Here is a 13,327-nt window from a genome sequence, read left to right as displayed (position 1 = left end):
ACACTCACAAGGATCCTACTGCCACCACACCCATCTCTGATTGCTTTTAAAGTTTTTTTTTTCTGGACATCTGGTTAACTTAATTAGAATATGCTTTGGTATTTTTTCTTTTTTCTTTCTTTTTTTTTTTTTTTTTTTTTTTTTTTGCGGAACTGGGGATTGAACTCAGGCCCTTGGGCTTGCCGGGGAAGCACTTTTTCTATGGAGCCATCTCCCCAGCCCTGATAAACTTTATTTATTTATTTACTTATTTATTTATGTTCTGTAAGCATTGCTTATATTTTAAACTCTTTTCTTATATTTTGGAAACTTTCTTCTATGGTTTCTTTCTTTTTTTGCTCCAAATGCCTTCAGGGCAGGTTTGGCTTGCTTGAGTTGTTGGGATCGAACCACAGCAGCCTGAGCCTGACTGCTTTCTTGAAGCAGCCACTTACAGAACTGAGCTAAGGGGCAGGCCACCTCTTCTATGGTTTCTATAAACGTGTTAGTAAATCTATCTGTGTTACCATCTAGTTTTCTTCTAACTCCAATTAGATTGGTCTTACTGTCATACAGGAGTGGCTGGATAATATTCTCTTGTTCTCTTATTTTCTTTGTTGCTGCATCATCTTCTTATGCTTTCTTCTTCCTTCCTTCTCCTTCTTCATCTTCGTCTTCTTCATCTTCATCTTTTTTTGGTACTGGGGATTGAACTCAGGACGTTGCACTAGCCAGGTAGACACCAATGCCAGTGAGCTGTCTCCCCAGCCCTTTTAGGGCTGCTTTGAGTACGTCATCGTGATTCATTATTTGTCCACAATGTTAGACACTCTGTCTTTACTAATTTATGATTTCTATACAGCTTTTTTATTTCAGATATTTATTTTTGTAATTATTCTATATGCTTGTCGAATCTGTCATTCAAGTTTTAAACTGTTTTGATTAGTTCATCCAGTTTTTTACTCATTTTCTCAAAATTTACCATGGGGTATAGAGTCAAATTGCTGTGAAATTTTGATTTTCTTCCTCTTTGAACTCATTTAGATTCTTTATCTCTTCTATATACTTTGTATAGACTTCTTTTACCTGGTGTTTACTTTCTTTTCCCTCTGTGACCACCTTGCCCTGCCTTGTGAAAATCTGGAGACCTCAGGAGTCTTTTGTTGCCTTGCTTCCCCTGGTCTTAAGTGTGTATATGTCTGTTTGTCTGTGTCTGTCTATCCATCCATCCATGCATCCATCTGTCCTTCAATCTATCCCCGCTGTTTTCTCCTTTTTTGGAGGAGTTCTGTAGATTGGAGTCTAGTGTAGTAAGGAAAGTTTGTGGTTTATATGAAGATTTTTAGTAAAATGTTGCCTCCTCATGAAGTCTTTTCCACTTTATATGACCACTTACAGTTTTTACCCCTCTTTTTCCTTAAGTGCTTTGGTCTGTCCCTATGTTTTTCAGAGAGAATTACTTCTGGTTATAACAGCATCAAATTTTCAGAGATGTCCTCTAGACCTAGCTAGATATTATCCTTTGGGTGTGTCCCAGTATCCTAACACTTTTTTAGGGAGGAAAATTTGCAGCCTGTTGGTAATGGACTGTAGTTCATATGTATGACCCCAGACAGTCTGGATATTGGCATACACAGAACACTAAGTGATCACAAATGAAGAGTATCAAAAACAAACTAGATAATGACAAACTTTAATAACTAACACTGTGCCACCTTTAGTCATAGGAACAAGATCTGTAGTTAGAGAACCAACTCTAAGACAAGTCAAGTATTTACGTATAGTAAATATTCAACAAAACAGTTTTACCTCCTTTTGAAACAGAATAGTGTTCAGCTGTAATAAGATATAGTCAACTACCTATAGATTTAAATTTTTTTCCACACCCTCCTCTAACCAGTGAATTTATGAACCTGAACAGATTTTCTTTTTCTTTTTTTGGATGGCTCAACCCACCCTGAGGACGGGATGGCATGCCATGTAGTGCCGGGGATTGAACTGTGGTCCCCCGCGCCTGCCTAAGCTTGCCTAAGAAGGCGCTTTAGACTGCTGCGATATCTCACCAGGCCCTCAGATTTTAAATTTTTTAAAATCGTTTGTTTGTTTATTTGGTGTAGGGCCTTGCTATGAAGCTCTGACTCTTAGTGATCCTCCTGTGTCAGCCTCCCCAGCTTTGGAATTACAGGTGTGTACCACCACGCCCAGTTTCAGTGGCTGGTACAGGCATGCCTGTGGTTCTGGGACCAGCATGGCATTCAGTACCAAGGATTGAACTCAGTTCCTTGCACTTGCCAGGCAGGTGCTTAGACCCCCAAACTATCTCCCCAGATTTGTAAGGGTAAATTGTATGGTTATGGGAGCATAAAAAAGAGAAATAGCTCATGCAAAATTAAACAATGTAAGATGGGAGGAAGTTGGTAAGGTTTATGTAAAATATTCTATGAAGGGGTAAAGGGAAATTGGTAACAGTAAATAACAGTAACAAAAAAACCAACTAGGATAAGGATTAGTTGAAGGGAATGAGGATTAAACTAGAGGAAAGGAGAATAAGAAGAACTCAGGAAATGGGTTGAAAGAGATAATGAGAGAGAAAAAAGGGAAGACCTATTTAAACAAATAAAACAACGTTATATTTTAAAAAGGGATGGGGCTGGTGAGATGGCTCAGTGGTCTAAAGCACCTACTTAGAACAAGCTTAGCAAAACACAGGGACTGCGGTTCAATACCCCAGCACCACATGCCAGCCAGCCCCACCCCCTGGTGGGCTGAGCTGGCCACACACACAAATAAAAAAAAGGGATAACAAGAAAATGGTTGATAGAACTCCAAACTCCACCTGTAGTAAAATACTACTACTACTGCTAATACTAATAGTAATAAATAGAGGAGAAAAGAAGAAAATTATGGTAAATGAAGGGAGAAGAGAAAGAAAAGCAAAAGAATTACTACATATTTCCAGAAGAACATTTTCTTCCAGAGCTTTCAGCATTTGATATCACACATCACATTCGTCTCTGCCCCTCTTTGTAGGTTTGTATGGTGATTTCTCAGCTCAGTGTTTTGTTGCTGACGAGGCAGAAGAATGCCCAGGCAGGGACTGAGCCCAGGATTCTGGCAAAATGCTGGTGATGATTCTGCTTTTCCTAGAGTGGAGTCAGTGCATCTGGTGCTGAATGGATTCTGCCACAGTCTCATTGTTCTAGGCTGAGACTTGTGCATGATCAGAGCCCCCTGTAGAGACTCAGCCTGCCTAAGATTGGTGCTAGGTGTCAGAGTCTTTAGCAGGTGTAAAGAGTGGAGCAGAACGGTGAAAGCTGGGTGTAGACTCAGCTGAGCCCAGGTTGCCAGGTATATCTCAAGTGAGACCAGTGTTAACTCTGTGTGCTGGATGAATGTCTTAGTTGGTCTAGGATAAGCTTCAGGTTACTGTCAATGGCTCAGGTGTGCCGGGGGTAGAGTATTGCAGACTCCTGACACAAACAGCCATCACTTGTTTATCATCTCAGAGTCTGAGATCAAGCTGGTGGGGAAGGAGCCTCCCATGCCACTGATTACTTGCTTCTGGTTTGTGCTGGGGAAAATGCTCCTCAATGTGTGGAGAGGAGACAGTGGGGCTAATGGACTCAGATACCCACAAGTCTGTCCTGTGAGATTAGCCTCTGCCGTACTCCTTGGATCCCACCAGCTATTTGGGAACTTCTCAAAGTGGCTGTTCCCATGGTGTACAAGGATAGAGGCCAAGTGGGCCAGCGTTTTGGAGCCACTTTCACTCAACTCCTGTGCATGTTGTGCCTACAAGTCACTTATTTCTTTGACTTTTTGTATCAGAGTGTATGTTCCCCCTTCTTCCAATTACTTGTCTTTGAGAGGTTCTCTCAGTCTCTTAGACCTGACTCCTTCTTATTCAGCCATGTTAAATCTGTCTCCAAAATGTTTTAAGTCTCTGTGTTTGAAATAGAATTCAAACAAAGTAGGTGCACCATTACTTTTTAAAAAGTTAATTTATTTTTCTTGTCACTGTTACAGTTTTAGCCATGCTAATGATTGAACCTAAGGCCTTGAGTGTGTTCTTCCACTGAGCTACATCTCCAACCCTAATTTTATTTTTTGATCGACATATAATATTTGTACATGTTTGGAAGTTACAGTGTATATATTTTGTCATGTAGCTTATGTTCTTTAATCTAGAATAGCTTTCCCCATTTAACTGACTTGTTGAAGTAACATCCATCAATTGCTCCATAGAATATCCCACATTCTGAATTTGTCTCTTTTTTTTTCTTGCAGTGTTATTTAACTTATTCCATAACCCCTGTATTAAAGTGCTCACTTACTCACTTAATGATTATTCAGGAAATATTTGGAGTCTCTACTTTGTGTGAATACTTTGTTGTTTGTCAACAGTGAGCAAGACTAACGTAGTAGCTCTTAACTTAAATGTTGATTCTAGTTTCCATTAGTAGTGATTATGGAGCCACAAGCTTAACATGAACTTAAAAGCTTGTGTGGAAAGGTCAAGGTGAAAAGCTTATTGTCTTGATGTTTTTAATATTAACTTGTATTCAGTGAAGAACAAGTGGATGTGGAACTCGTACAACGTGGAGATATCATTAAAGTGGTTCCAGGAGGCAAATTTCCAGTGGATGGTCGTGTTATTGAAGGACATTCTATGGTAGATGAATCCCTCATCACAGGTATGTTCTTTCAAAGGATCGTTACATAAAAGTGAAATGAATCCAAAGTATTAATGAAAAATAGGAATGAAAGCGGAAGAACTTTTTCTAGAAATGAGTGAATTATGAACAAAGAGAACATGTTTTAAAATTTTAAAGACTATTAAATGAATTTCCTCAGGTTTATTTTATCATTTTTAGTTATGCTTTTGAAGCATATGATTCTTATGCATATGCTGTTTTTGATGATTATTAATTAGTAGAATGTATAATCAAAGGAAGTTTTCTCAGTTTCCTGTTAGAACCAGATAGACTGGCAACTTTTCCTAGGCAAGTATCTATTCTGTCTTCCTGTCCAAAAGACAAGTCTAATCTGAACTGGGCTAGAATTATACATTTGCTATATCAGGGTCTGCTTCAAGAGAGTAGGTCTGGAATATTTTTAGAGATGTTAGATAACTAAGGCTAATTTGGAGCAGAATCTAAATAATATCTTTCTTATCTCAACTCTCCAGATAGTCCCAGAAAAGGCACAGTTTATAAATCATATAGAAATAATGTAGGACTCTGTGTTTCTCAGCGTGAGTGCTATTGTCAGTCTAGATGGGAGAATTCTTAGTTCAGGGGACTGTTTTGTACAATATAGTATAATGTATTGCCCCGACCCTGGATCACTAAGTTGTAGTAGTAGCACATTGCACATTCTTGTCCATCATTATTAAAAAGAAATAATACATACCACATTTCTAAATGCTTCCTAAAAACAAGTAATCTAGGACAAGGTGAACTCTAAAAGTATCTGTCAAAATGAACCAATATGTTAGGTTTTTTCAGGTTAAAGGTGCATTCCTGGGCTTTGCTTAGAAGTGACGTAAGGAAAAAGGGAACATAATTTTCACTTCATCATTTTTCCAGATTCTGTTTCATGAAGTAAGAATCTCCTGTCTAGATACTGCTTGACAATTAACAAATAATGGCATGTTTAAAGATAGTGAAATCATTTATTATCCTTAAGTCTGACTTTTACTCTTCCTAAAGGAGAGGCAATGCCTGTGGCTAAAAAACCTGGCAGCACAGTAATTGCTGGTTCTATTAATCAGAATGGATCCATACTTATCCGTGCAACCCATGTTGGAGCAGATACAACCCTTTCTCAAATTGTCAAACTTGTGGAAGAGGCACAAACATCAAAGGTAGTGTAACTCCCTAGAGGAAACAGTCTTTTCTTTAAAGATTTCTTGGTATAAATATTAATATAAGTTTTGTATTTTCATTTGATTGATTTTTCTCACATTAATATGTTTGTTAAAATATTTGTCATCTAACTACCAAATATGTTCTGTGTTCACTATCAGAAATGGAAGCTTTGAATTAATAACCATTATTATTATTTTAAATTGCAGGCTCCTATCCAGCAGTTTGCAGACAAACTCAGTGGCTATTTTGTTCCTTTTATTGTCCTTGTTTCTATTGCTACCCTCTTGGTATGGATTATAATTGGATTTCTGAATTTTGAAATTGTGGAAGCCTACTTTCCTGTAAGTGACTTGAAGCAACTCTTTACTATATGCAAAATAGTCTGTGAATCTTTTGCAGAAGTGATTGAGTGAAAATAACTTTAAAAAGTATTGAAAAATTGAAATAATTTTCAAAACCACCCCAAGATAGTCTGGAGTGTAGTTTAGTGGTACAATACTTACCTAGCATGCTTGATCCCCTGGGTTCAATCTCTAGCACCCTAATGCAAAAAATGAAAATCAGCAACAACAAATACTCTATTGGTACAGTAATGAGCCTTCTTCTCTTCATGAGAGTGAGGAGTATGTTCCAAGGCCTTACTGGATACCTGAAACCATGATTAGCACTGAGCACTGTCTATGGTATGTTTTTTCTTATACATATACAAATTTAATGCCATTTCCATCTTCACTAAGCACTTGTTACATGCTGTGGTTCTAGCTTGCTTCTTTCTCTTTCTTTCTTTCTTTCTTTCTTTCTTTCTTTCTTTCTTTCTTTCTTTCTTTCTTTCAGACAGTCTTGCTTCATAGTTCAGGCTGGACTTAAACTCAGCGTAGCCCAGGCTGGTCTGAAATTTCACATGCTCCTCCTGCCTCAGCCTCCCAGGTGCTGGTATTACAAGTGTGTGCCGCCACATCCAGCTGTGGCAGCATGCAACTCCAGCATGAAAGCCTGGCAGCATGGTAATCCCTGGATCCACATAATGGATCCCTACTTTATTGTTGAGTACTTCTACCTTTTCACTTAAAGCAAGCACTATGGCATTTCTTTGTTGTACACAAATTGCTGCTCATGTACTTTTTTATGTATTTAGTGCAGGGTCTACAAGGGCTCAGTATATAGATCAGACTTGTAGTATTCTTTCTATTTTCAGCATCCCAAGGGCTGGGATTATGGAGTGTGCCACCACGCCCAGTCTCAATGCTCAGGCACTTTGGTAACATTACTGAATAAAATATGAGCTACTTGAACTTAGCAGTAGGGCAACTCAACAGTTACTCTGATAACTGAGAGAATTCTGTTAACTAAGTGATTAATAGGAGCATAGTGTATACAGCATGAATATAATTCATGCCCAGGGTGGAAAAGAACAAGATTTCATCATGATACTCAGAATGATACACATAATTTGAAACTTCAAAATTATTTATTTCTGGAATTTTTATTGAATATATTTTGGTCATAGTTGACTGGATAGCTGAAGCTATGGATAAAGGGGAACTATTGTATCATTAGGGAGTGGGAGATTGGTAAGACTAGCACTTGAATTTCTGTAAATATCAAAGGTTTCTTTCTAGAAATAATTCCAGTGTGATTTCTGATTTTTCAGAAGGAAGCAGTGAACTTTAACTTTGTAGTGTCATTTCTGACATTATTTTGGATTCACAAAGAATTGCAGATATATTGAGAAAACTTCCAAGATTAAATTCTAGTATTTTGCCATCAGTGTGATCTTAGACCACATAATTACTCCTTAAGTTTCAGATTCCTCATCTGTAAAGTGAAGTTTTAATAATACCCATTCTGCCTAACTTGCAGTTATTGCGTTAAATAAGATATCAGAAATTCTTAGCAGTTTATTAACTGGTTTACAGATGTATAATATTGCTTAGTCATCTACTCCCTGATGGTCTCTAAAGTATAGTATAAAATGGTAAAGTAGACTTAGACTGTGCTTCAAATTAGATATATAAATTTTAAGTCACTTATCTTCAGTTTTCTTACTTGTAAAATAGGGATAGCAATACCTAAATTACAGAATTGGAATTAGCACAGGTGAAAGTGTACCATGCATGTAAAAGAGTACATATAGGGCCAGCCAAATAGCTCAGTGGATTAAAGCACCTACAAGGAGGTGCAGGGGCCAGGGTTCAATCCCCGGGCCTGCTGTGCTGGCCCCGCCCCCAGGGCACACTTGGATGGCAACTGAGACTGGGTGTGGTTTCACGTGCCTGTAATCCCAGCTCTTGGGAGGCTGTAAACAGGCGGATCACTAAGAGTCCGATCTCGTAATGAGACCCTGAACACCCTGTAGACCCTTCCCTAAAGTGCAAAAATAAAATAAAATAAAAATACAAGTTTGATCCCAGCCTGGGCAAATGAATAACTTAGACCCTGTCTCAATACATAAATGAATGAATGAATGAAACCAACAAATAATAAAGAGCTGAGATGTAGCTCATTGTGAAAGTTCTGAGGAAGACAGCTTAGTAGAAAAAACACTTGCCTGGCAAGCACAAGGTCCTGAGTTCAATCCCCAGATTTAAAAAAAAAAAAAATTCTGGGTTTAATCCCCAGTGCTATAAGAAAAAGAAAAGAAAAAACATTTTCTCAATAATAATGGAGCTATAGACAGACAGACAGACAGACAGACACACACACACACACACACACACACACACAGACTTGGCCTTGCAGAATACTGGGATTATAGGCACACACCACCATGCCTTTTTTTTTTTTTTTTTTTTTTTTTAAAGACAGGGTCTCACTATCTTGAATGGCTTTAAACTCACTGTGTAGTCCAGGCTGACCTTGAATTTGTGATCCCCCTGCTTTAGTCTCCTGAGTGCTGGGATTACATGAATGTGCCATTACATCTCACTATTTTGTTATTTTTAATAATGCCATGCTATATTTTCACACTCTTTATTCCTTCAGTTCAAAAACATGTAAAACTATATGCATTATTTCCATGGGATGGTCATAGGTATAATATGAAAAAGTTTCCTTAAATGATTCATCTATGTTAAGTACACATTGAACAGTTATGATAATTGAGTGTGTATACTTTAGGAATTTCTTTTGAAGTTAGGAGAATTTTTTTTTTTTAACGGAACTGGGGATTGAACTCAGGCCCTTGTACTTGCCAGGCAGGTGCTTATTCTACTGAGCCATCTCCCTGGCCCCAAGTTAGGAGAATTTTATTGGCAATAATAATAAGAAGAAGAATAGCTCCTGAATTTCCAGGAAGGATCCCAGGTGGGTGGCCACATACCTCCTTATTCCAGATATATGAGAGAGAGAGAGAAACAGAGAAACAGACAGACAGATACAGAGAGACAGTGTGAGCGAGCACAGGAATTACACCGTTATGTGGTGGATGTGAAAAGGAAGCCCCACACATTATACTATTTCTTTATTTTGGTGCTGGGCATCAAATTCGCAACTTCAAGCTTGCCAGGCAAGCACTTATGCTAAGCACTATACTGATCTCTGTTGGCAATCCCTACACCTGTAGCTTATCACTATTATGGTTCAGTGAGGGTAAAAAGCCACAGTAGAAGCTATTAAAACAAAAACAATAACAACAAAAAAAAATCACCTCAACAAGTGTCTTTACATTTCTTAGTTGAACTAATCCTTCAATACTGCAGAAACCTCAATCTTCTTACAGCCAAAACTAGAGGGACTTACACACTAATAAAGAAAACATGTCTTATTTATTTATTTATTTATTTATTTATTTATTTATTTATTTTGTGTGTGTGTGGCCAGCTCAGCCCACCAGAGGGCGGGGCTGGCTGGCATGTGGTGCTGGGGGATTGAACTACAGTCCCTGTGTTTTGCTTGGCTTAGTTTGTTCTAAGTAGGTGCTTTAGACCACTGAGCCATCTCATCAGCCCAGAAAACATGTCTTTTATAAATAACAAACATCATGTAAAAGTGGGCCTTAAAACAATAAAAAGAAAATATTAGAGCTATAGATAGCCTGCCTCCATGAACATGCATGTCTAGGAGCCAGCTGGTTACAATCCCTACTGCTGTTACAATCCCTAAAATCCCTACTACTGTCTCTTAAAAACATTATGTTTTCATTCTGGTTCTTATGTTTCTGCTATGCATTTTTACTGTCTTGGTAAAATTTGTTTCTTCACACCTAAAGGCTATCATAGTCAAGATGGTCATGCAGCTAGAACCAATGATAAATGTACTGGACTGCTTTTACTAGTTTTATTTAAGTAGAGTTAAATTTTATGTCTCTTGTTTGTATAACTGTCATCAATAACCTTATGCCTTTCTTTAATCCCTTCTGCTAAAGGGTTACAATAGAAGCATCTCCCGAACAGAAACAATAATACGCTTTGCATTTCAAGCCTCTATCACAGTTCTATGTATTGCATGTCCCTGTTCACTGGGACTGGCCACCCCGACTGCTGTGATGGTGGGTACAGGAGTAGGCGCTCAGAATGGCATTCTTATCAAAGGTGGAGAGCCATTAGAGATGGCTCATAAGGTAAGACAGTCTCCAGCACTAAAAATTGCCTCATCTACACTGGCACTAATCCCCTTGTTGAGGATCACAGAGCCCTAAGTTATTTCCACATGGTTCATAAGCAGAGCTTCTTCTCAGACTGTTTTGAGGGTTGAAGCAGGAAAGATTTTTTTTAAAATTTTGCTCCAAATTGGCCTTTGATCTCTGAAAATATTCCACAGTTACTTTCTTACTCCTGATAAGGAAAATCTAGAGCCTTATTCAAGCTCATACTGGATCAGTATTTAGGAAAGGAAGACAGAATAGGTATTTGCCTGGGAAAAAAATTGCTGAAGTATAGCAGACTTCTAAGGCATTTATATGTGACTCCATGTGCAGGTTCTTCAGTGAGAACTAGTGGCTGCAATTACAGAACAGTTTCTTTGCCTGTGTTGCCATCTTTGCCAAACTGCCAGTTGCCAGTTTGCACTATGATTTTAGGAAAATGATCATCGTTGGTCTCTTTTATTGTAGAATTTCTATAACAGTTTTAGTTAAAGCTACTTGACTTTGACTAAAACTATATTCTTCCAGGATGTTCTTTTTATGAAGATATAAAGTATATATAGATGCTTATGGTAAATGCAGAATATAGCTTAGAACAGATCTATGATTCACCTAGCCAGTGAATACAGGCTAATGATTTTTATACAAATTTTTGGGCCAGCCAAATAGCTCAGTGGATTAAAGCACCTACTTAGGCAGACGTAAGGGCCAGGCATTTGATCCCTAGGCCTGCCATGCTGGCCCCGCCCCCGGGGCACGCTGAGACGGAGATTGATACTGGGCATGGTGGCGTGCGCCTGTAATCCCAGCGCTTGGGAGGCTGAAAACAGGAGAATCACTATGAGTCCAATCTATGTAGTGAGGCCCTGTAAACCCTGTCCTAAATAACGTTGAAAAATTTTAAATTTTGATGTAATTTCAAACATAAAAGTTGCAAGACTAGTATAGAAAACTCTTTTACTATAGCTGTTGAGTACCTTTCCCAAGAGCAAGAGTACTCCTTCATTCACCACAGTACAGTGATGAGTGTTAACAAATTAGTATTGATATACTACTGTTATCCATAGCCCATGTTCCAGTTTTAATTGTGTGAATGTCTTTTATAGCTATTTTTTTCTTTCAGAATCATGCTATTTAATATTCATATCTCTTTCATCTGTATTTCAGTTTTATAGTGAGTTGAATGTATTTTCTAATTCCAGATTCTTCCCTTTCCTATGTGGTTGAGTTTCCCACATTGGTTCTCTGAACTATCTCTAAGTCCAAGTTTCTAACCAAGACCCAATCAAGCTAGATTATTCACCTTTTCTCTTTAATTGTCTGTCTCCTGCTCAGACTTCTCCAGTGACTGTACAACTCATCAGTATTGAAAATGTTTGCATTTTCTTGGATGTACTAGAGACATCTTTTAATTGTCTGTTAACAGTATACCTTGAGTCATTAGCTCTATTTAATGCACATTTTGTTTAACGTTCATTCACAGACATGTAGCAGCATTAGGCATTTGAACATTTGCAGGGAAGAGTATTAGTTACAGCTAGAGTATTTCTTATTCTTCCCTTTTTTTCTTTTCTTTTTTTTAATGTATTTGGTACAAGGTCTACAGGTCTCACTATGTAGATCCCACTCGTAGTGATCCTCCTGTTTTCAGCCTCCCAAGTGCTGGCATTACAGGCGCACGCCACCACACCCAGTCTTAATCATTGTCTCAGTGTGCCCCAGGAGCAGGGCCAGCATGGCACACTGGAGATCGAATCCCAGCCACTGTGCTCTGCCTAAGCAGGTGCTTTAGTCTGCTGAGATATTCTTTCTTTTTTTTAATCCCCGAAATCAGTTTATGAAGTTAAATTAAGTGAAAGGCCAGTATATTAAGAAAAAAAATATACTATAATCTAGTATAAACCTTTTTCTCATTTCTGGATAAATGATGTTAAGAATTTTCAAGTAATATAGGTATTGTATTTTTAAATTTTCTTACAGGTAAAAGTAGTGGTATTTGATAAGACTGGAACCATTACCCATGGAACCCCAGTAGTGAGTCAAGTAAAGGTTCTAGTGGAAAGTAATAGGATTTCACGCAATAAGATCCTGGCCATTGTGGGAACCGCTGAAAGTAACAGTGAACATCCTCTAGGAGCAGCTGTAACCAAATACTGCAAACAGGTACAATTTTGCCAGTTATATTAAAGTAACCATCTCCTACAAAAATTAGTGCTGATGAAATACAGACTGACATTTTACTGTTTTTTTATGTACATTGTTGGTATGAGGTTAAATAGACTTGTATTTTGTCATTTAATTATATGGATCTTAGCTTCTTCTCGCAGACAAATAGAAGAATGAGCACAGAAATTAATTACAATCCAGTCATGTGAATAACTTCTGTTGACATGAAAAACTAGGGCTGGAGATGTAAGTCAGAAGTAGAACACTTGCCTAGAACACAAGGCCCTTGGTTTCCCAGCACTGGGGAAAAAAGAATACATATGTAGGACAGGAAAATTGAGATAGTTTGGAGAATTACATAATGAGAAGTGAAAATCCCATTCCCTGCCCTCTTCCATAATTCCTTTCTCCAAAATTAACAATTGTTAACCTGCCAGTCTTTTTGCAATGACAATTTTATTGAGTTACAATTTGTATGCTGTAAAGTTCATCTTTTAAAAGTAATGACAAGTTTCGGCACATTCACAATGATGTTCTTTTTTAAAAAACTGTTTGACTTTTAAGAATAGTGTTTGGGGGGCTGGTGAGATGGCTCAGTGGTCTGAAGCACCTACTTAGAGCAAACAAGCTTAGCAAAGCACAGGGACCACGGTTCAATCCTCCAGCACCACATGCCAGCCAGCCCCGCCCCCTGGTGGGCTGAGCTGGCCACACACACACATAAATAAAT

General features: G+C 38.1%; 1 protein-coding gene across 1 annotated transcript in view; it reads left to right on the top strand.

Moving 5' to 3' along the window:
* The window catches only part of Atp7a (ATPase copper transporting alpha), a 173,366-nt gene that overhangs the window by 138,208 nt on the left and 21,831 nt on the right, over window positions 1–13,327 (top strand). The window contains exons 12-16 of the mRNA XM_004648103.3: window positions 4,546–4,673; window positions 5,691–5,845; window positions 6,056–6,190; window positions 10,213–10,407; window positions 12,412–12,594. Coding sequence (XP_004648160.1) covers window positions 4,546–4,673; window positions 5,691–5,845; window positions 6,056–6,190; window positions 10,213–10,407; window positions 12,412–12,594 — 796 coding nt within the window. The remainder of the gene's footprint in view (window positions 1–4,545; window positions 4,674–5,690; window positions 5,846–6,055; window positions 6,191–10,212; window positions 10,408–12,411; window positions 12,595–13,327) is intronic.

Source organism: Octodon degus, unplaced genomic scaffold (assembly GCF_000260255.1).
Source record: "Octodon degus isolate 3935 unplaced genomic scaffold, OctDeg1.0 scaffold00353, whole genome shotgun sequence".
Lineage (NCBI taxonomy): Eukaryota > Metazoa > Chordata > Mammalia > Rodentia > Octodontidae > Octodon > Octodon degus.
The sequence above is the reverse complement of the archived record's forward strand: the minus strand, read 5'-3'. Positions and strand labels throughout refer to the sequence as shown.